Source organism: Macaca thibetana, chromosome 7, assembly GCF_024542745.1.
Source record: "Macaca thibetana thibetana isolate TM-01 chromosome 7, ASM2454274v1, whole genome shotgun sequence".
In the NCBI taxonomy this organism is placed as follows: Eukaryota; Metazoa; Chordata; class Mammalia; order Primates; family Cercopithecidae; genus Macaca; species Macaca thibetana.
The window spans coordinates 115,461,871-115,486,020 of NC_065584.1; the positions used below are offsets into that span (position 1 = coordinate 115,461,871).

At 42.3% G+C, this 24,150-nt stretch overlaps 1 protein-coding gene across 6 annotated transcripts in view; it reads right to left on the minus strand.

The window, feature by feature from the left end:
* Positions 1–14,473, minus strand: part of FAN1 (FANCD2 and FANCI associated nuclease 1) — a 42,204-nt gene extending 27,731 nt beyond the window's left edge. For 3 of the 6 annotated variants that reach the window (XR_007727723.1, XM_050800106.1, XM_050800107.1), the window contains exons 1-5: positions 13,716–13,938; positions 12,159–13,544; positions 9,494–9,634; positions 6,932–7,133; positions 3,715–3,948 (exon numbers count right to left, since the gene is read on the minus strand). Coding sequence is in view for 5 of the 6 variants with exons in the window: in XM_050800106.1 (XP_050656063.1) it covers positions 3,715–3,948; positions 6,932–7,133; positions 9,494–9,634; positions 12,159–13,389 (1,808 nt within the window). In the remaining variant the exon portion in view is untranslated. Of the gene's footprint in view, positions 1–3,714; positions 3,949–6,931; positions 7,134–9,493; positions 9,635–12,158; positions 13,545–13,715; positions 13,939–14,029 lie in introns of those variants that run through there. The other 3 variants (XM_050800108.1, XM_050800109.1, XM_050800105.1) reach the window with 3 other exon arrangements.
* Positions 14,474–24,150: the final 9,677 nt, after the last annotated feature.

Below are 24,150 nucleotides of genomic sequence, written 5' to 3' on the forward strand. Positions count from 1 at the left end.
GACGTCTGAATTACAGTCAGATGTAGATCTGATGATTTAATCATTTACAATCAGAGCCAGCCAGAGGGGATGCTGCCCAAGCTAAAAGGATTACCTGGAATATTTCAAAATAACTAAGGGATGCTCTTTGGGAGATGGCAATGCTGAAATGTTACAACTTAGCTTAAGAAATACAATTTTTCATCGCTCCTTTAGCTACCAAAACAAAGACATTTGACCAGCAAATTCTGTTAACAGTTTGAGTACATGTTCATTGTATTTTGGTCTCATATCTAAAAGAAAAGCCTAAAGCACATAATATCAGTATGTACAAACACTGTAAAGTAAGAGTAAAGAAACTGCCTCCAAATGTCAAATTTTGCTCACAAATTCTTAGATCTAATTCTTTTATAATACGCTGCTCATTCAGTTCCATGGCTTCAAACACTGTCCATATCCCAATGACTCTCAAAATGTTGACTTTTTCCAGGCCGGACCCATTCCCTGAGCTCCTGACGGCAAGTCCAATGCCACACACGACAGCTTCAACCAAACAGCTGAAGAGCACCCCACACACTGACGCCTCCAGCACCAATCCCCCTCAGTGGATGGCGCTCCACCCAAGGCAAACACCAGAGCCATCCTTGATCCACTCCTCTCCTTCTCGCCCACATCAGAATCAAGTCTTGTCTTTTCTGCTTCCAAACCGCCTCACACACATTCACTTCTCTCCACTGCCGCTGCCACCAACCCCGTCCTGGCCACCCCCCAATCTTAGCCAGGGGTCTCCTGAGTTCCTCCAACTCAGCAAGCTCTCTCCTGCCTCAGGGCCTGTGCACATGCTATCTCGTGGCCGGGACACAGGCGCCCAGACCCTGACACGGCTACCTCATTCTCATCCTCAAGTCCCACTTCAAATGTCACCTCTCCAGGGCCACTCTGTCGATAAAGAACTTCTCCAGCCTGCCTCTCAATTATCACAGCACTTCTCACACACTTGAAATATTGTTTATTTTCTATCTCCCCAGGGAAACATAGCCCCATGACGGCAGGCTCTCTCTTGTGCACTGCTACAACCCCTAACCAAGTCACATAATAGGTACTCAACACTCATTTGTACTGAATGAACGAGAAAAATTTTAAAAGGATAAATTATCTCAAGTACAGAGGTAGACAACAAGGGTTTCCTGGCCAGGTATCACATTACCAGATATTGTATACTATTACCTTTCCAGAAGTCAATTAAATCCAGGTTCATTTACATGTTAAGGCCCTCTGCTTAACCAAAGGAGTTTTCATTATTTTTATTATTTACAGCACACTTACTTTCTAGAAAGAATGAGATGCCTTTTAAACTTGTCAACCGTGGTTTTGTCATAGAACTTGGGTATAACATTAATAATGACAATTAAAATAATAATGAACACGTAGTAGGCATTCCTCAAGGCCAGGCTCTAAGCACTTCCCATTCACCCCACCCATGTCTATAAAAATATACTATTATTCTCCCCATTTGACAGATGAGGAAACTGAGGCACGGGGTGGGTTCACAGTTCATTGGTATAGAAACTGGAACTTGGCTTCAGAGTATACATTCTCACAAGCCAGAAAAACATAAAGCCAATAAAAACAAAAAAGGTAAAGAAGATATGAGACAACTGAAAACAGGGTAAGAAGAAATAGTCTTATTAGAGATTTTAACTAAAAAAGTTATTCCAATTGAACACAAATAAGATACTGAGCTTCCTGACAGCTAAGGTAAAATGGGCAAAATCAGATTATACTGACGCTGCTGTGATCCAAAAATTTCAGTAACTTACTTCTTAAAGCACATGGCTTTCCTAGAAACACTTCAAGGACTTTCCTAAAAGCAAATATCAGAATCAATTTTGGTTAAATTTGAGTCAGAAATCCAAATCAAGAATCAAAAGTGACATTTTGGGAAATCCAAATTAATTGTTTTTATCAAAGGTTTTTTTTTTTTTAAGGAAATTCACATTTTTTTTCTATAAGACCTACACTATTTTTTCTTTTCAAAACCTGCTTTTTAATACTGTAATCCCATTATTTGTCTGGCATCTATTATTATTCTTAATTAACATAAAATTGCACATATTTATGTGGCACAGTATGATGATACTTCAATGCATATATGCAATGTATAATGATCTAATTAGGGTAATTAGCATATCCAGCACCTCAAACTTTTCAAAAAATGTTTTAGAGATGGGGTCTCATTATATTGCCTGGGCTAGTCCTGAATTTCTGGACTCAAGTGACCCTCCTGCCCCAGCCTCCCGAGTGGCTAGAAATATAGGCATGTGTTGCCATACCAGGCATTGCCTCAAACATTTATCATTTCTTTGTGTTGGGAATATTCTAAATCCATTCTTCTATTTAAAAATATATAATAAACTGTTGTTATAGTCATCCTACACTGCTACAGAACAAAAGAACTTATTCCTTCTATCTAGCTGCACTTTTGTGTCTGTTAAGCAACCTTTCCCTGTCCCCCTCCCCTCTATCCTTCCCAGCCTCTGGGAACCACTATTCTACTCTCTACTTCTGTGAGATCCACTTTTTTACCTCTCACATATGAGTGAGAACATGCAGTATTTGTCTTTCTGTGCCTGGCTTATTTCACATAACATACTGTCCTCTGAGCTCATCCATGTTGCCACCATGAGAGAATTTCATTCTTTTTTATGGCTCAATAGTACTCCATTGTGTATATATACCACATTGTTTTAATCCATTCATCCACTGATGGACACTTAGGTTGATTCCACATCTTGGCTATTGTGAATAGACTGCAATAAACATAGGAGTACAGATATTTCTTCAATATACCAATTTCTTTTCCTTTGGGTATATACCCAGTAGTGGGATTAGTGGATCACATGGTAGTTCTTTTAGTTCAGAAACCACTTTTATTGGACAAACCAAATTTTCACTAAATCCATGTGCCAATATAAATTAGTGAAAATTTCTAATATCATCTGTGTATCTAATTATCATATGTATGATATACAAGTCATTAATAGCTTTACCTAAAGTGTTATTAATAAGAAAACATTCATCTTCAGTCTTGTTCATACCAACAACATATTCATAAGCCAAGTCTGTTAAAACGTCTGTGTCAAAAAATACAGGCCGAGGGCGGTGGCTCATGTCTATAATCCCAGCACTTTGGGAGGCCAAGGTGGGCTGACTGCTTGAGTCCAGGAATTTGAGACCAGCCTGGGCAACATGGTGAAACTCCATCTCTACCAAAAAAAATACAAAAACTAGCTGAGTGTGCTGGCATGTGCCTGTGGTCCCAGCTACTTGGGAGGCTGAGGTAGGAGGATCACTTGGGCCCAGGAGGTCGAGGCTACAGTGAGCCATGATCATGCCACCGCACTCCAGCCTGGGCAAAATCCTGTCTTAAATCAAAACAAACAAACAAACAAAAAATACTCCCTTCCAAAGGTACTTGGAAACATAAACCAGAGAAAGTTTTTGTAGTTCTAATTCAAAATTCCTTGGGTTTTGGCAACCATAATCTCAGCACACTTCTACATTTTCCCTATAGTCATAGAAATGTATATAAGTGGGGCAAAAAGTGATTAAAAACTGTTTTGGCTGTGGACTTATGTCCAAATATTTCTATTTTGGCTGGAAAAAAATAATAAAACCTTTTACTATATTGTGAAATACACATATAGATATTATAGTGAGCTAACATCATCTTACCTGATAAGATCATCTCTGTCTTGGAAGATTTGGGTTTTCCGATTGATGGTGTAAGTAGGAAACTCCATTCGGCCAAGGTTGACCAACAGGACCGTTGAAAGCTGTCCCTGACCTCCACAAGCGGCGTCTTCATCCTCCATGGAGTCGGTCAACGAAAACAACAGCAAGATCCGGGAAAACACAGCCCTGGGGCCTTTACAGATTCGTATTGACTGTCCAGCCAAGGCTTTGGCTCTGAAAAATGTACAATGTAGAAACAACTTTTAGCTCTTTAAGCATTTGGATGTCAGATTTTACAAATTATTTTCATCTAAAATAAAGAGAAATGACATTCACTATTTTAAACACTGGAGCATTACTTAACTGCTCTGGGACTGAGAGCTCACCCAGGGATACACAGGAGTAAATGAATGTACATCTCCAAATGGTTCCACTCATGGTTTGGCTCCATACAAGTGCTTCCTTCCTCAGCCACACAGTAGGATGGGGTTTACCCTGGTCATGAGTGCTTCACATACCAGGAAATCTTTCAGAAAAGTATCACCTAGTCAACATGAAGCAATTCTCAATTTTTTACTCGTGATGATTTAGATTAAATAATGGTATTTCTTTAAAATGTCATTATCAAAGGCTTTGGGTAAAACATCGGATTTTGTGTACCAAGATGTGGTGCAAATGTATACACCACAGTTTGGTGCTGTTCTCTAATGCAGCAGTCAGCAATGCTTTTGGCACCAAGGAGTGGTTTCATGGAAGAGAATTTTTCCATGGACTGGGGTTGGGGGAGGTATTTTGGGATGAAACTGTTCCACTTCAGATCATCAGGCAATAGATTCTCATAAGGAATGCGCAGCCTAGATCCCTCACATGCACAGTTTACAATCGGGTTCGCATTCCTGACAGGAGGTAAAGCTCAGGAGGTCATGCTGTCTGGCACACTGCTCACCTTCTGCTGGGTGGCCCAGTTCCTAACAGGCAATGGATAATTATCTGTCCCTGGCCTGGGGCTGCAGACCCCTGCTCTAGTGTACAGAATGGTCCAGCAGCATCTCTATTCTAGGATAACACTGAAGTGAATTCAGTTCCATTCTGGATGTCTGCAAGGTGGGCTTGGAGGTCTAAATTAAACCCAGGACCATGTGGGCCCTCTGACTCTAGCAGCTTAGACACCATCAATAGCAGGGTTTTTCAGCGTCAGCACTATTGACATTTAGGCTAGATAATTCTTTGTTGTCAGGGGCTGTCCTGTAAATTATAGGATGCTCTGCAGTGTCCTGTCCTTGGCCTCTATTCACTAGATGCCATTAGCTTCATCACCTCCAGTACTGACAACCAAAAATGTCCCCAGCTGATGCCAGATGCCCCCAGTTGAGAACCACTGGCCTAATGAAAGATGTCACACCCTCCTGGTGCAGAAGCTACTAAATCAAAAGCAGCACTGCATCCCTGAGGATGTGGGAGAGATGAGTGCCACCATCACGGAGTTCAAGGGGAAGAGGTGGGATTCCTATTACACCACCACTGAACTGAGAGCCACTCATCTACAGACTGCCCCAAAGTACCCATTTCATCCACCTCCATGCAGAGTCCCAGGGACGCCCCCAGTGGACACAGCCTCCAGCCTGGAAAAGGAAGCATTAAATGCAGAAAACTAAGCAATGACTCCTGCAAGGATTAAAAAAGCATAAATAATGTGCCTTTTCCTGTCTTCATTATAACAGCAGAGTAAGAGCACCAGGCAACTGCCCTGAAATTCCACTGCTGGGCTTTACATCAGAATGAAAAAATAAAGGACAACCTTAAAGGACAGTGGTTTTTACTAGAACTAAAACAGCCTTGAGGATTCTATTTTCCTACAAGTCCAAAGTCAGTGATAAAATACATTCATCTTATTTATTTTAGCTGTTCTATGTTAAGTGTATATACCAAGAAACGGTTGCTAGTTTTTTGTTTTTTTTTTAAGATGGAGTCTCGCTCTGTCACCCAGGCTGGAGTGCAGTGGCGCGATCTCAGCTCACTGCAACCTCTACCTCCCAGGTCAGGCAAGTCTCCTGCCTCAGCCCCGCAGGTAGCTGGGATTACAGCCACGTGCCACCATGCCAGGCTAATTTTTGTATTTTTAATAGAGACAGGGTTTCACCATATTGGCCAGGCTGGTCTTGAACTCCTGATCTTGTGATTCACCTGCCTCGGCCTCCCAAAGTGCTGGGATTACAGGTGTGAGCCACTGTGCCCAGCCAGAGAGCTGCTAATTTTGATGTTTACTTGCCTATAAAATGTTACATATAAGGTTAACATCAAATACTTAAGAAATACAATTAGATAAAGAAAGGACTTAGAAGACATTTAACATACCACACAGATGAGGATTCTATACTTCTCAAGTCAATTAACTACAAATATGTGATTTATTAAAGTACTTTTTAAAAATCTGTAATACAAGCTTTTTTGAAGTGTTGTATTGACGTTTTTCTTAATAATGTCTGCCTTATTATACCTATGTTTCATTAAAGATTAGTATTTATAGCACCTCCCCAACAAGGATGGGCTCATAACAACTGAAATATACCAAATAAACATAGAAAATAAATAACAACATCATTTTAAAGTGTTTTTCAAAAGCATCCTCTCATTTCATCCTCAGTGACTCCAGAGTAGTGAATTCCCAGACTAAAGTTGATATAGTTTGATTATATAAATAACATAGGCAAAAGAAATCAATTCTAAAAGTTTTTATAATTTTCAAATGAAACAGGTCAAGGGCTTCTCAAGGACAAAAGAAGCCACTCACAGTGTTTGGTAAACTGTTATGTTTACACTCATGAAAACTTGCACATTAAGACTCCCTGATTATACTTTGTTTAGTAAACAAAAACTTTACTAAAATAAAAATTTGACTTAATAGTTTAGCCTAAAATCCTGTAAGAATCACTTAAAACTGTATTTTTCTCAGAAAATAAAATAATAGAATTTACCAAAGGCCCCACTGCCTTCTGATTTTTCTTGGTCATGGAAATTAACACAGTGTTATGACAAAAATTTTGAATAATAACCCAAGAAAGAATCCAGGCTATTGCAATTAAGACTTTTCCGGCCTTCTCAATCTAATTGCAACTGAAATATACAATTACAGTTAAACCAAGTATACAATCTACTGTAAGTTAATATGTGCTATCAACATTTTAAACGTTTTTACTGTAACGATAGCCAACAAAACCTTTTTAAAATCACTGCACCAATTCCAGGCTTATTCTTGCCCCAAGTGCAGACTGAACGCTGTTTGGCCAATTTGAGAAAGGCGTCCACCAGCTGCTGTTTCTGTCCATTGGGATTCACCAAATGGAAGGTCTTGGCCAGGGATTTTAGTTCAGGAGCAGAAAGGAGTTCAAGCACTTCAGAGAGTTCTTGCAACTCAGATTCTGAAATGGTTAAAAAAAAAAAAACAATTTTTTTAAATTTTACTATTTTCTAGCTTAATTTCCCTTAGTTAGATGAAAATAAAATGAAATTCTACTAAGAAAATTTTAATTAGTTGCCCAAAACAATCATTAAATGTGGAATTATTAACATATTAATAATGCTATCATATCTCTTAAAAAGGGTTATCGAATAATAGAATTTCTCACTAAAATCTAAAGGAAAATGTGACTAAAATAAAGGCACACATGGATAGCCATTATGGTTTGGGCATCTCAACACTTGCTTGGAATATATACTCCCTGCCTTTCTCTTCACGAAACCCCTACAAAATGGGACCTCTCAAACCAGGTCAGAGAAACTGAGCATCAGCCCTCTTCTTCCCACAAGAGCCTCTCTTGCCCACTCGGCATTCGTGAGCCTGTTTGGCTACTGTGGGCCCCGACACCAACCTTGGCCTAGGAATTTGGCTCAGTCAGACTTCACTGGTCTTTGCCTTCAAGGCTTCACAGTTTAGGGCAGTGCTTTCTTCCCCCATTCAGCAAATATTTATTGGGAGTACATTGTCTGCCTGGTAATGTTCTAAGGTCCCGGGCATGCTACAGTGAAAGAAATCCCATCCACAGGAGCTAGCTTCCCAGCATAATAATTAAATGAATAGGCATATTTATCAGGTGGTAATAACCGCTCTGAAGAAAAACACAACTTGGGGAGGCAAACCGAAGCTGGCAGGAGGCTGGCTGTATTTCACATTGTACAGTCAGGCAAACCTCTGACGAGGCGACACCACGCAGAGGTGAAGGAAAGGAGGACTCTGCCACGTGGCCACATGGTAGAAACTGACCTGGGTGGAGGGGAAAGTGCAAGGCTCTGACACAGGAATGCGCTCATGCTGGTGAAGAACACTGAGGGCTGGGTGGCCGTGGCAGAGAGCGAGAGGGACAGCCAGAGCCAGGCCCCACAGGGCTGGAGCATGGGTGGGACTTGCACTTGACTGAGTGCCACAGTGAGCCACCAGAATCCTGGTTTTGTTGCTCATTTGAAGGTAAGTCAAGGCTCACCCACAGCAGTCACTTGGCATGCCTGTCAGACATATGAATTTATGGAATCTGCACACTTTCCAAGTTGGGTGGGGACTGAGTATCAAGTCCCCAGGTGACCCTGCTGGCACTGATGTGTGGGAAGCGCTGCTCTGCAGAGGGTCCTGTGTCCCACCACTAACCGTTCACATCCAAGCTCCTTCACTGAGCTTTTATGCCTCTCCCGCAACTTTCCCCATCCCACCCCATCCGGCCCCACCCTAACAATCACCCTAACACACTTCCTGCTCACTTCGCTTCATCCCACTTACTGCTCCCCACAACAAACTCTGCCCCAAAGAAACCATCTGGCTGATTTGCTTATTTTGGTCTAAAAAGTCAGCAACTTGAACCGAAGGCTCACATTTCCCTTTCCTAATACAGTACAATTTTGTACCCAGTACATGGGTAGGTACTTAATGAATGCTACTGACAAGACAACGAAAGGTATCACTGCAGAAGACAGACTCTCCTTAGTGTTCACATAGGCTTAAAGCAATTCGACAATGCTTCAGGCAATCAGCATAATCGAAGAGCTGTATGTGTGTGAACGGGGTGGGGGGCAGATGAAGTACTCTGAGGCAATACTGGTTTCAAACAACCAGCTTTATTCTATCATAAAGATGAGGACTCTGACTAAGATGAGTCAAGTTCTTGCTGGAAGGAGAGTGCCAAGAAGGGATGTATTTTTTCTTTTTTTTTTTTGAGACGGAGTTTCACTCTGGTTGCCCGAGTTGTAGTGCAATGGTGCAATCTCGGCTCACCACAACTTGAACTCGCCTCCTGGGTTCAAGTGATTCTCCTGCCACAGCCTCCCAAGCAGCTGGGATTACAGGCCTGCGCCACCACACCTGGCTAATTTTGTATTTTTAGTAGAGACGGAGTTTCTCCATGTTGGTCAGACTGGTCTCGAACTCCCAACCTCACGTGATCCACCTGCCTTGGCCTCCCAAAGTGCTGGGATTACAGGCATGAGCCACTGTGCCTGGCCGGGATGTATTTCTTCTGTGGCACACACCCATGTCTATCTCTAGGTGATTTTCGTTCTAAACCTGCCACAGTCCAGAAAACATCAGCAGACCACCTTTCATTATTCTAGTATTCTTAACTCAGGCTAAGAATGGCTTTAGCATTATATGAATAATTAGATTAAAAATTCAATTAAAAAATAGTAAGTTACCAGGCACCACCCAGGGGAGGGCACCATAATACTGCCACCATTCTGCAGAAGCTCAGTTCTTCAGATCATATTTTCATTTCACATTTCCTTCTACTAGTCATACCTGTCTGTAGAAACCCTGCATTCTTCAATTCTTCAATCACAGGTGTTAAGTCTGAGGCAATCTCTTCATATTCTAATTTAGTCATCTTAATCCAGCTTAATTTACGTTGAAAGAGCCTTACATATAACTTCTGACCAGTAACTGCAATAAAGTTAAGAAAAACGTTGAAAATCACTACATTTACCTTTTAAACCTAAGGTGAGTAAATGTACTATTTAGAAATACACATACGCTTACCACATGTATAAGGCCATCATTTTATGGTACAAACCATTTTGAAAGTACATTTAAAAATTTGGTAACAATTATTGGCCATTTTCTTTTTTTTTTTAATTTTTTTTTTTTTGAGACAGAGTCTTGCTCTGTCACCCAGGCTGGGGTGCAGTGGCCGGATCTCAGCTCACTGCAAGCTCCGCCTCCCGGGTTTAGACCATTCTCCTGCCTCAGCCTCCCGAGTAGCTGGGACTACAGGCGCCCGCCACCTCACCCGGCTAGTTTTTTGTATTTTTTAGTAGAGACGGGGTTTCACCGTGTTAGCCAGGATGGTCTCGATCTCCTGACCTCGTGATCCGCCCGTCTCGGCCTCCCAAAGTGCTGGGATTACAGGCTTGAGCCACCGCGCCCGGCCTATTGGCCATTTTAAAACTTCTAAAATCAAGTTCCCCCTTTTCTAGCCATCAACATTTCTACTCCCTCAGAAAAGCCCTAACCAGAATTATTTTGTTCTCCACTCTTAGCTTAATATGCATTATTCTGATTTAATTGAAAATAATCTGAAATAATTTTCCAAAAAAAAAATGTCTAGCTTCAGTAGGGCAGTCATCTCTAACCCAGCAATCTTGACCAAGCTTCCTAATTAACCTGTTTGGTTTCAATCTCTCTATTACCCAGATTATCTTTAAATTTCGGCCAACTCTAAAATGGTTTAATTGTATTTTGAAAATTTCCAACATTTATTTTCCTTTCTTCTTTAAAAAGGCAAAATTGACCTGTCATGATGGCTCATGCTGGTGGGTTTTTTGTTTGTTTGTTTGTTTCTTTGTTTTTGAGATGGAGTTTTGCTCTTGTTGCCCAGGCTGGAGTGCAATGGTGCAGTCTCAGCTCACTGCAACTTCTGCCTCCCAGGTTCAAGCAATTCTCCTGTATCAACTTCCCAAATAGCTGGGATTACAGGTGCCCGCTACCATGCCCGGCTAATTTTTGTATTTTTAGTAGAGACAGGGTTTCACCATGTTGGTCAGGCTAGTCTCGAACTCCTGACCTCTGGCCATCTACCCACCTCGGCCTCCCAAAGTGCTGGGATTACAGGAGCGAGCCACCACACCCAGCCTATGGCTCATGCTTGTAATCCCAGTGCTTTGGGAGGCTGAGGCAGGAGGTTCGCTTAGGACCAAGAGTTCAAGGTCACAGTGAGCTATGATTACACCACTGCACTCCAGCCTGGGTGACAGACAGAAACCCTGTCTCTAAAAGAACTTAAAAATAAAAAAATAAAAAGGCAAAAACAATTAGCAGTAATTATTTCTACACACCAACAGATTGTACATGATTCTCCATTGAGTGCAAGACACATGCATATGCAGGACTTGCACTAGGAAAACTGTTCCTATTTCTCAATTACATGGAAGCACAGAACCACCAATCACTGAAATACTCACAGGAATGCAATCAGCACCCAACCAAAGATCTGTGACTAGTTTGGATAGAAAAGCCGATGTGCTATTATGTCCATCTTCTGGTGAGAACAGCAGAAGTAGAGATGCAAGTGGATACTATACATAGCTGTGCCCAGAGAATTATTGTTAAAAAGTAACACAAGGAATACCATAATTCCACTGTGCGAATTTAAAACAAAAATCCTTCTCTTAAACATTAATAGTAATGTTTAGGATTCTTCTCTTTTTTTATCTACTGAGGAGTCACACATGGCTGCATTTTACTAAAGGACAGTGAGACCACCACGTAAGTTTTTTCCTGCCCTCAGGGACATGGTTCCACAGAGCCATCATGGCCCTCTGAATAACACTGTAAGGACACAAGGGTGGCTTTTACTACAAACCTGCACTACTGGCTTGGAGCCACCCCTGGCTGCCAAGGACTTGAGGCATGGACTAATATTTGTAATGTACCAATTTCAGCTTGAAAGTTTCCATTTCCTCCACACCCTGTCTTTAAAAGGCACAGTCCATGAATCTAAAATGTTGTTGGGAGAAAGAAAACATGCCTCAGGTTAGTTTGTTTTTTCCTGTATTGTATTTTATTCTACTTTCATCTTTGAGGACAACAAAACAACCTAATGGGAAGCCTGATTACACGCTCAAAATGCAAACTCTGCTTTTCTCAGTCACATTGTATTGTTTTTTTAAGCTGGAAAAGGTGGTTTTATAACTAACAAATGTACCTATAAACGAAAAACAGCTGCTTCCAATGTAACCAAAGTTCAGCAGGAGTAAACATCACCTGGGACAAAATCCTGTCTCTTTTCCATGCATCCCTCTCAATAAAACCTTCGAGTATGCTCCGACTGCCATCAACACTCCCACAGGGTACTCACAACACCACAGTGACTCCTTGCGGTCACTAGATTACTGCCCATCACACCATGCCCCAATCAGAGCAGCAAAAGTGGAATGAACACTTGAAAACAAACACGTGCGGAAGATACCTGATAACTGATAAAATTGAGTTACGATTCCCTTCTCCTGCTCATCAAAGAGCATCATATCATCTTCATTCTCAAGTACGGTTTTCAGCACCACAAGGAAACTCCGAAGGTAGTAAGGATGACCAGTTGTTTGACCGGGACCATTGCAGCTTGACCCCTGCTCCAAAGGAATGCTGCAAGGGATATCACTGTTTAAGCAACTGTTATCCTGCAAAGGAGGTTCTTGGATGTTACTCCATGCAGAAGCATCATCTGCAGAACTATGAGATTTTGCCTCTGAATCTGACAGCTGCATTTTAGCTTCTGAAGCAACAGTCATTTTTACTTCTTCACGACATGCCTCACGTTTTTCAACCACTCCTTGGATACACTCTTGCTTTACAAGACTGTCTTCTGAAGTAGACTTTAATGTATTCCCAAGAGTGAAATCTGGTGAAAATAACATGATTGCATTATCTGAGAAGCCAGGGCTGAGGGCTGATTTCTCACATTCCTGGGTAGCCTTTTGGTTTTTGGCTTCCATTATTTTACTTCCCCTTATCATATGTTCGGGAATACACTCTTCCTTCAGAGAATCACATACAAACACGTTTTCTTTTTGAGAACTGTTCTCCAAAATTTGATCCTCGTCCTCAATTTCTGAAGAGTTATCAACCAGGCTCTTATCAACTGTGGATCTGGAACTCTGTGGACTAGAACCGGCAAATTCTTCATCCTTATCTATTGATTTTTTAGCCTTTACGTATTTTCTGGACAATTTAGATGCTAGGCTTCCCAAACAAATGACTTTCACACTACGATTTCTCAGCGTATCTTGATGTTTGCACACCACACCATCCTTACTTTTAAAGTAGGGACTGGTCTTCTGCTTTACGTCCATTTTTGCTGAATCGCTTTGGCCAGGGGTTAAATTTCTCTTTGGTGGTGGTGACTTCTTTGGTGTTACATCTTCTAAGGTAACACTGGTTAAATCTACTGTAGACACATTTGAATTTATTAAGCCCACCTGCCCTGGATCCACTTGAACGAAGTCACTGTTAGCACACATTTCATCAAGGTGCCGGTTTAAGTCATATCTAGGCACCATTTTACTGCAAACGGGGCAGGCAAGTTTAGCAGGTGGTACATTGTTAAAACACGAAATAATAGAATTAGATGCTTTTTTCTTATTCTTGCTGATTGATAAGCTTCTACGAGGCCTTTTTTTGTCAGGAGGTTTCCCTTCTGACATCACGAGTATTAGAAAAACTGGATGTTCTGAGCAATAAAACACAGGATATTTACGGTGAAAGATAGCAATGGTTTACTTTTACTTTCTTGACTTGCAATCACCAAAAGTGGGATTCTATGTGACCTCATGTTATTCGTCTAGACAATTTCTTCTTCCTACAAGAAGAAACATATGAATTAAAACACTTCTATGAATTCAACAAGGGGAAAAATGAACTCTGAAACGTGGAAGAGCAAGGTCTCCTGGAATGAAGAGACAACCCTGAGCGTGAGACAGAAGCCCAAACCCCTCCGACAAGCTCTGTACGCGATCTTAGGGTCCCTTACCATAAAATGACATAGCCGGGCTTGTAAGGCTAATTTCTAGGACATCTTTAAGACCTAAAACTATCCGTTTCTAAAAAGGGACAATTTGACCACTTCAGACCCTTTATAAGACCACCGTATGAGTAACTTTTTCTGAGTATGATGGAGAATATCAGCGCGTGGCCCAGGGTGATGCCCGCCCCACAGGCCGGCGCAGATGAAACGCCCCAGCCCCGGGCAGCTGCGCCCGCGCCGCCTGCCACCACCGCCGGCCTCTGCTGCGGAGCCGAGGCCCCGGCCAGCACGGCGGGCGCTGCAGGGCCAAGGCCGCGCACCTGGGGCCACGCGACTGAGCCCGAGCCACCCTCCCTGCTCCCTCGGGCCCGGCTGCCCTCGCGTCCTCCTTCCCTCGGTGCCCTGTCGCCCAAGATCCCCGCGCGGCCACCGCGCACCTCCCACCTGGCTCCGCGCGCCGGCGCTTCCAGACATTCCCAGCCGATCCCCGCGTCTCGCTTCCACAGGCTTGGCAAGTGGAGGCTCGAGTGATCGATCTCCTTTCCTTTCCACGTTTAAAGGCTCCCATACCTTAGGTGGCGGAGGCGGGCTGAGCCTTGGAGCGGAAACCCAGCTGCCTCCTTCCTTTCCCGCCCGCAGAGGCAGGCGCCTGTGCGTCCCCGCACGCCTTCTGTGCTGCTGTGCTCTCTGAGACTTCTCTCCCCAGTCGGTGGGAAGGGCGAGCAGGCTAAACTTGTTTGTTGCGGGAGCAGTCAGTGTCAAAGCGAGCAAACAGCCCCCTGCGAGAAGGCGGGCGACTTCTGCAACCAACACGTGGAACTCTACTTAGGCTGACTCCTGCCAATCAGAGAGAGGGAGTTTCAGCTGGAAAACCACTGAGCTGGGTTTTCCAAAAGATAGTACTAATCACCGGTTATCTGATTCCCTTGAAATAATCAAGAACCAAGAAATAAAAGGTAGCGATTAGGAAGTGATGCGTCTTGAGTATTTATAACTTCTCTTTTTAATGTAATTTATTTGTAAGGTTATATAATTTATTTAACTTTTAATAATGGCTGTGTTTAACAGCTGAAATTATTATTTTTTTTTTTTTTAGACGGAGTCTCGTTCTGTCTCTGTCGCCCAGGCTGGAGTGCAGTGGCGCGATCTCAGCTCACTGCAAGCTCCACCGCCCGGGTTCACGTCATTTTCCTGCCTCAGCCTCCCGAGTAGCTGGGAGCACAGGCGCCCACCACCACGTCCGGCTAATTTTTTGTATTTTTAGTAGAGACAGGGTTTCGCTGTGTTAGCCAGGATGGTCTCGATCTTTTGACCTCGTGATCCGCCCGCCTCAGCCTCCCAAAGTGCTGGGATTATAGGCGTGAGCCACCCTGCCCGGCCTAACAGCTGAAAATTTAACAATCAGCCCTGAAGCACTGACACCAGCGTGTTCCAGCCCACCGTGAATGACCTAGAATGCAAGCTTCTTGAGATCAGGCGGTTGTGTTTGTTGCCTTTGGTTGTGTTTGTTGCCTTTACTATAACATCGCTGCTGCCTGCAGCAGTGGCTAGCGTTGTGTAATTATTCATAAATATACATTGAATGAGTGCATAAATGAGCAAACTGAAGAGAATAAGGACATAAATAGGGAGTTCATTAACAAGAATGTATTGATTGCCTACCTCATTCCAGGTAACATTTTAGATGCTGAAAATGTGTGGCAGTGAACGATGAGGAATGGGAGGAAATTCTTCCTTGGAGGGAGGGGAAGTCGTCATGAAGGATACATTCTGGTGGAAGAAGATAGAGAAATTTAAAAAGTGAACTGTGTGGTGAAATCGAAGACGAGTAAAGCCAGAAACATCTCAGGGGTGAGAGGGTTACAAATTGAAAGAGTGGTAAGGAAAGGCCTCACTGACAAGATGACATTTGAAGATTGACATTGGCCTGAAGGAGGTAATGGTGTGGACCAAGAGAAGGCCATGGTAGTCCAGGAAACAGCAACAGCACATGTAAAAGCCCTGAGGCAGAAGATTGTCTAGCGGACTCTAAGAACACCAAGGAGGCAGAAGAAAGCAAAGCCAGGGAGGCAGCAGAGAGCCAGACCATGGAGGGCAAGTGTTAGCCAATTTGTTCTGTAAAGGGCCAAGTAATAAATGTTTGAGGCTTTTGGGACCATGTGGCCTCCATCATAACTAGGCAACACAACTATTGTAGTGTGAAAGCATCTATAGACAATATGTAACATATGAGTGTGGTTTTGTTCCAATAAATTTTATTTACAAAAACAGCTGGCTAACTTGCCATCCAGCTACTTACTGTGTGTCAGCACCTGATGTATGACCCTGCAGGTCATTGTATGGATTTGAGCATTGACTCTGAGTGAGATGGGAGGAAGGGAGACAAAGATTTTGAGCATAAGCTCTAAAAGGACCCCTTTCCCTGTTGCAGTAAGAATAGAGCTTGAGGCCAGGTGCGGTGGCTCATGCCTGTAATCCCAGCACTGCGGGAGGCCGACGGATCACCTGAGGTCAGGAGTTTGAGACCAGCCTGGCCAACATGGCAAAATCCCATCTCTACTAAAAATACAAAATAAATAAATTTGCCTGGCATGGTGGCACACACCTGTAATCCTAGCTACTCGGGAGGCTGAGGCAGGAGAATCGCTTGAACCCAGGAGGTGGAGGTTACTGTGAGCCGAGATTGCACTATTGCACTCTAGCCTGGGCAACAAGAGAAAAACTCCACCTAAAAAAAAAAAAAAAAGAATAGAGCTAGAGCTTGGGGCACACAAGGAGGAAAGCAAGAGAGGAAGCGAGGAAAACAGAAGACTGATGCAGTAATCCAAGGAGAGATGATGGTGGCATGGGTCAGTGTGTTAGCATTGCAATTGATAAGAAATCGTCATATTCTGAATATATTTAGAAGGCTGAGCCAGCAGGATCTGCTCATGGTAAAGATGGTAAGGTACAAGAGAGGAAGAGTCAAGGGAAACTCTGAGGGCTTTGGCCTAGCAACTGGCAAGATGGAGGGGAAAGAGTAAGAGTTCAGTTTCAGACGTGTAAGTTTGAGATAATATTTAGATATTCTTGTAGACGAAAATCCTTGAATTGATTAATCAAGTCAGGTCAGGATGGAAATTAAATTTGGGAGTTGTTGGGGTTTAAATGGTATTAATATATGGGACCAAGGATTGACTGTAAATAGAGAACTAAATGGTGAGAAGACTGAGCATTCCATAACAAAAGGCAGGGCATTGAGGAGGAGCCTGCAAAGGAGACTGAGCTGGTGCAGTAGGAGGAAGAGAGAGTTGGCAGCCGGAAAACCAAGTGACTGAGGTATGACAAGGACTGAGGGGCATCAGATGCAGGCAGAGAACTGTCACGAGGTGGGGACACAGCAGAGAATGCCTTCACAGGCAATGCCCAGAGAGTCATTGGAGCAGGGCCACCCCTGAGACCCTGGACCTCTAGAGCCACCGGTGTGCAATGCCAGCCTGGGAAACCTACAGGCACAAGACCAACCAGTGAGAGCCAGGGCACAGGCTGCACCCAATAAAGCTATGGGGTTGGGGCCACCTGGACCCCTGGGGAACCAACCCTCACCCCATTGTGATTGGAAGGTGAGACATAAAGTCAAAGATTATCCTCAAGCCTCGAGATTTAATGTTGCTTGCCCTGTTGGGTTTTGGACTTACTTGGGACTAAGCTATTCCTTTCTTCTTTCCTATTTCTCCCTTTTAGAATGGGAATATCTACCATATGCCCATTCCACGATTGTATTTTGGAAGCACATAACTTGTTTGATTTCACAGCTGGAGGGAAATTAGGCTCAGGATGAATCATACTTTGTCAGTCTTACCCATATGTTTACGTGAGACTTTGGACTTAGAATTTAAAGTTGATGCTGGAACAAGATAAGATTTTGGTGGCTAGTGGGATGGAACGAATGTATTCATTTAAGAACATGAATTTGAGAAGCCAGGGACAGAACGCTATGGTCTGAATGTGTTCTTTAAAATTCATGTGTTGAAACTTAATGGACAGTGAGATATTAAGAGGTAGGACCTTTAGAGGATTAAGTCTTGAAGGCAAAGCCCTCATGGATGGGATTGGCATCCTTATGAAAGGCTTGACAGAGTGAGTTTGGTGGTTTTTGCCCTTCCACCTTCTACCAAGTGAGGACATGACAAGCAACCATCTCAAAGCAGAGAGAGCAGCTCTCACCAGACACTGAATTTCCCAGCACATTCATCTTAGACCTTCCAGCCTCCGGAACCATAAGAAATGTTTCTGTTGTTTATAAATGACCCAGTCGCAGGTATTTTGTTATAGCAGCACAAATGGACAAAAACCAGTGCTTAATTTAGCCCCGTACAGCCTACCTCTACCCTGCTGCAGCCAGCTTCTGCAGTAACAGGAATGCAGAATGCAAACTTCCACAGGCTCTCCTTGACTACTGTGACTGATCCCTTGTGGATTAAAAACCAGAAGGACTTTACCTATTACTTTGGTGGAATCTTAGTCCACATTGTCTACCCATCTGGACTAAGGCTTACCACATTTCCATCAAATCAATATGAGAGCCTATCAGGCAAAAGGCAATTTTCCCTGGATGGGGAGGTTGAAACAATGAGCACTTGGTGGTCACAGAACACTCTGCAGACTGCAGTCTACATCCCTGGATGTATTGAGCTTCTATTGCTTCTAGATTCACTTCATCATAGCTGTCCTCTGCATCTGGTTGTGGATAGTGCTTTATAGCCTACACTAAGCCTGTGTTCAGGTGACATGAGATCATTTCCCAAAGGGGAAAGAAGTAAGGCACAGGCATAAAAATGCTATTGTTTTGTGAAATGATAGGGCAGTGGGAGAAGGAAATCAAGACCCCAGAGAGTGGGGCCTCTGCTGTTGTGAGGGGGTTGGCTAGCTCTGTCCTCTTCCCAGCCTGCAAGCCAGTGCTTGCTCACCATCCCACATGGGCAAGCTGGCCTGGCTTTCACACCGGCCCGGGCCATGGCAAGAGCACAGCAGGATCAGCTCAGGCAGCGCCTGAACAGGAAGGGCCTGGGGAGCCAGGTCCTGCTTCACACCCGGTGAAAACCAGCCGGGCTCTGTAAAGAGTTTGGAGTTTGTCTTTTCACACCATGGAATTCTCAAATATCGGCCACTGATGCAAAGAATGGTTCTCAATCATTTTATTATAAAACAGAATGATGATAAAATATAAGCTTACACATTAATATTTACATTATGTTCAAAATATATTACAGCTTTAATTTATGAACGGAAATATCCTGTCTTTTCTTCTTTGTCTTTTCTGTTTTCTTTCCATCACTGATTTGCGTTTTTACTTGATCTTGTAATTTAGAAAAGAATGCTTGACAAGACTTTAAGGCCTTGTCTGTACCTTCATCCTGCAATTAAAAATAACACATGCTTATGCTGTAAAATGTACTGTTAAGTGATAAAAAGCCAAAAATGTATTAGTACGTCATTATTATTACAACAATGTACACAACTATAAGTATGAAAAAAGACTAGAATTACAGAAAACTAAATCAGTCAGCATAGAGGCATTCTATACATTTTATACTGCTACAGTGTTTCTATAATTTAAGCGAAAAGGGAGTGGAAGAAAAGCTGCTGCCAGGACCCAGGTGATTGGGAGGACCCTACCTGAAAAACTCCAGAACGTTTAAGGCTGTGGTTCCCGCCAGTCAGCAGCATGCGTCTCCATCCTGCAAGTGGGCTGGTGTCTGGCTCAGACATTCCAGTCACCCAGTACTGTCCCCTCAAAGGTCCCCTTGAGCAGTTTTCTTTCCCTTGTCCTCACCTGTCTGAAGGAAGCTTTGCCAGTTTTGGTCAGCTGTTTAACGTTTCCAAAGCTAGTGCTTTGTGTATTTCCCTGCTTGATCTGGACTGCTCTTTTCAAGCAGTTTTCTCTGCTTCTCCTTCTCTTTTATTTTCATATGCTTTTAGTATTTATTTTTCCTCTGCTCTCGTTTTTTGTCTGTAGCTGTTTTTTCAGGAGCTGTTTTTATATTTCCAGCTTTATTTTTCTCCTATTAAAAAATAACCACCAACATATTTGACTTTTTTTTTTTCTTTTTTTTTAAAACAGAGTCTCGCTTGGTCGCCCAGGCTGGAGTGCAGTGGCGCGATCTCAGCTCACTGCAAGCTCCGCCTCCTGGGTTCACGCCATTCTCCTGCCTCAGCCTCCCGAGTAGCTGGGACTACAGGCGCCCGCCACTATGCCGGGGTAATTTTTTGTATTTTTTAGTAGAGACGGGGTTTCGCCCTGTTAGCCAGGATGGTCTCGATCTCCTGAACTCATGATCCGCCCGCCTCGGCCTCTCAAAGTGCTGGGATTACAGGTGTGAGCCACTGCACCTGGCCGATATTCCACTTTTTCAACAACGTCGCGGAACTGGAACGGAAGAAACTGCACAGTAGCTAGTGAGTGGGCTGCTATGTCTATGGCCAAATGCATGAAGACACAGAGCAAACCCCACCTGCATTCCAGTGAGCTTTGGTAACACAGCACTTCACAACCTGGAATGCATTCTTTGACAGCACAGACTCTTAAAGTGACGGTTTAGTTCCCAAACTAATTCGCAAAGGTAACACGGAGAGCTGGGTTCTCAAGCTAACAGCTCAAGATTAGATTCTAATAGGCTTCCGGGACATGCCAGAGGCCGCCTCAGCTCTGAGCTGCTAATGACAGCAACCCTGCCTTGGAATTTACAGGAAACTACTGCAGGTTTGTATCCTGAAACAAAGTAAAGAGCTATCCGAAAGGCTCAAAGCTATTAAGGTCACCCTGCTCTAGCTACACAATGAACTGTTAACACACATACTGGTTTAGGGATAAAGTGGCAGTTTGAGAGGGCATCCAATTTTAAAAAGAGGGAATCCATCATCTGAATTTCTGTGTATTCTGAATTTTCTTCTTCCGCTGTTTTTTGCTTAGGAAATAAGTTCAACAACATCAAACTATGAAGCTTTATATACATCACAGGACAAAACACTAAAGGCAAATCAGGGTATTCCCAGTTTCTCATCACCAAAGCTTCAGCTATAAAGAAACATTCCACAAGGAAAATTAAAAGTAGCAGCACCAGATGGTTCCAGCGCCTACCAGAGGAAGAATGTGATGTGCATTTTAGGAGCTACAGTAACCATTACCTATAACATGCAAAATTTAAAATTTAATTCCCTTGGTATTTACTTCTGTAGCGAACTAAGCTATTCCCCCCTAGGGTGGCTACAATTTTTATTAAAAGAAAACAGCAAGTGATAACAAGTGCTGGCAAGGATGGAGAAACTGGAACACCTGTGCATTGTTGATGGGGCTGTAAAATGATGTAGCCACAATGGCAACAAGCTTGGCAGGCAGTTCCTCAAAAAGCTAAACAGAGAAGGCTGGGTGCGGTGGCTCATGCCTGTAATCCCAGTACTTTGGGAGGCCGAGGCAGGCGGATCATGAGGTCAGGAGATCGAGACCATCCTGGCTAACACGGTGAAACCCCGTCTCTACTAAAAATACAAAAAATTAGCCAGGCATGCTGGTGGGCGCCTGTAGTCCCAGCTACTCGGGAAGCTGATGCAGGAGAATGGCGTAAACCTGGGAGGAGGAGCTTACAGTGAGCTGAGATGGCACCACTGCACTCCAGCCTGGGGGATAGAGCGAGACTCCGTCTCAAAAAAAAAAAAAAAAAAAGAAAAGAAAAAGAAAAAAAAGCTACACAGAGAATTACCATCCTACCCAGCAAGCACTCCTGGGTGTAAAACCAAGAGAATTAAAATCAAGTACTCAAACAGATACATGTGCACAGCACAATTAGCAGTCAAAAGGTGGAAACAGCCTGAATGCCCATCAACGGATGAACAGATAAACTGGAGTACATACACACAATGGAAAACCATACAACCGTAAGAAAGAAATGAAGCACTAACAAATGCCACAGTCTTGAAAACATGATGCTAAATGAAAGAAGTCAGAAATGAAAGGCTGCATGTTGTAAGGCTCCATTTATATCAAATATCCAAAATAGGCAAATCCACAAAGATAGGATGCAGACTGGGGATTGCTGGGGCTGGGGCTAGTGAGGAAAGGGCAGCAACTGCTTCATGGATATGGGACTTTACTGTGGGCTGATAAAAAAGAACTAAAGTGTTAATATAGACTTCATAAAATTATCCAAATATCCATTTGGATTGTAGGGACTTTTTTTTCTTTTATTTACATATAATATGTTAAAGGTTTATTCTGACAAATCACATTGAAAAAATTGACAGCAATTTTAACTCTACTGAAGAGAAAAAGTAAATTTCATACTTCTCTCTCTGCTCCCCTAGGACCCAAATGCTTATTCTAAATGGCTAAGAGGCCTTTTTGTTTGTTTGTTTATTAAGACATGGAAAAAAACAAAACACACACAAAAAAACCCAGAACTGGGAAGCAACAGGCTAGCTGCTTCCTGACCCTCATGCCAGAGATGCATCCAGGTCTGTTCCAATGTCCATCGTCAGCACTCACCTTCCAGGCATGGCCAGGAATTACGCTACTACTGCTTCTTACTATTTTAACTTACACCACACTGAAAAAAAATCCTAACCGTGTCCTTTCACCTCATTCTAGGTAATAATATCTGTAAAATCAAATATTTGCTTGGCAGCATTTTTCTGAGCCACATTACATACACAAGTGTGAGTAAAGGCTCCTACATGTACTGTTTACCATCATTTCACATCTAGAATTAGCCCAGTTCATTAATACAGTAGAACTCCAAGTCCATCCTCAAAAACTTCCAAACTGGCTATTGACTTCTGCGAGAGAAATGAAACTGACGTCTAGAGCAGGCACAAGCTGTTGCATTACGTATTTAATTTTCAACTCTCGTGGTCACCAAATGCTTCCCGCATCTACTGGATCTACTCAAAGATTCAAATGAAACTGTATGCATTCTCCTTCAGCTATTATCTTGGATTGCCAAGGCAGCCAGGAAGAATTTAAATTCGAATCTTTTCAGTTTTTCAGCTTCACGGTGGCATCAGGGCAATTTGCTGTTGCTACCTGACTGGCATTCATTAAGAAAATCTGGTAGGAATCATAAATGGTTTTTGAAGAATAAAAATGCCATCTGATCTCCAAGCACATATTAACCACATTCCCAATAAATCAAATGTGAAGGAATAATTCAATTATTATATCAGAATATAATATTCCTGGAAATATGACCTTGCTCTGCTATTTAACCAGAGATTTCTTTAAGTGAAAGAAAAAACAGACCTAAAATGATAATGAATTCATAATCATGTAAAACATACCAGTAACTTCAAAATATCAATGAGAAACAGCTTTAAACTTGCAGCACCACCATAATAATTGCTATAAAGTTAATAATTAGTTGTAAAAGTGTCAGGTGACCACAGGCTAATTGCAAAGCAAACTCCCCCAACCCCTCACATTCAGTGGGACCATTATAACCCTTCTATTCCTACCATGTTCGGTTTTATACTTAAACGAGGTAATTGAAGAACTCAAGATTCCTGTTTCATGATTTCAACAGTCACAAAAAGCCTAGTTCTCTACTTCTACTTCTTTAATAATAATCGTTTTGCCTTACAGGCTTTCTCACCTGGTTGAGTTTGGTGTCCTCCTGTTCATAAATTTCAGCAATGCTCAATTTACTCTTCTCATGGACTAATGTTAAATGCTTTTTATACTAATATGCATCCTCTTTAGGTTTTTCTTTACGAACTACATCATCCCAAGCCTGAAACATAAAGGGCAGGTAGAACATGAGTTAACAAAACCTATAATTTCTTTCTAGGTTCACTTAAGAATATTCCTCTGGAATATTTACTGTTATTATTATTATTAAGGAATATTTATTATTACAACAAATATCAATATATTAATAAACTATCATCAATATATTATGAGTAAATTATTATAACTATATCAGAATTAATATTTGTTATAATAAATAATAAATATTTATTATCATTATTTATTATTCCAGAGTAAGCAAACTGTAGCAAAAAGAAAATTTTCAACTTCTGAAATAACTATTCAAGTCACCAAGAATAAGCATTAGGAAAGCAAAGAATGCATTACTCAAATATCCTTTTCTGTTTTTGTTTTAAACGAGTACTCCTCCTGGTTACCAACTTTAATTCTTCATTTCCCCATCACAGTTTGTTTAAAAGTCAAGCCTTGAGTTAGTTTATCATGTTTCATTTCAAATTTTAAGATATTCTGCACATGATACTCATCTTTCAACCCCTTTCTATTTTAGACCCAGAAGTGTAGGCAAACATTACATACACGTTATAAAGCCATCTAGTAAGGTACATGCCATATATCTGAGTTTTATTCTAAGTTTACAAAATCAGATCAATTCTTCAGCAAAAACCACTAGGTTTTTAACATTTGAAAAAAATACACCATTGA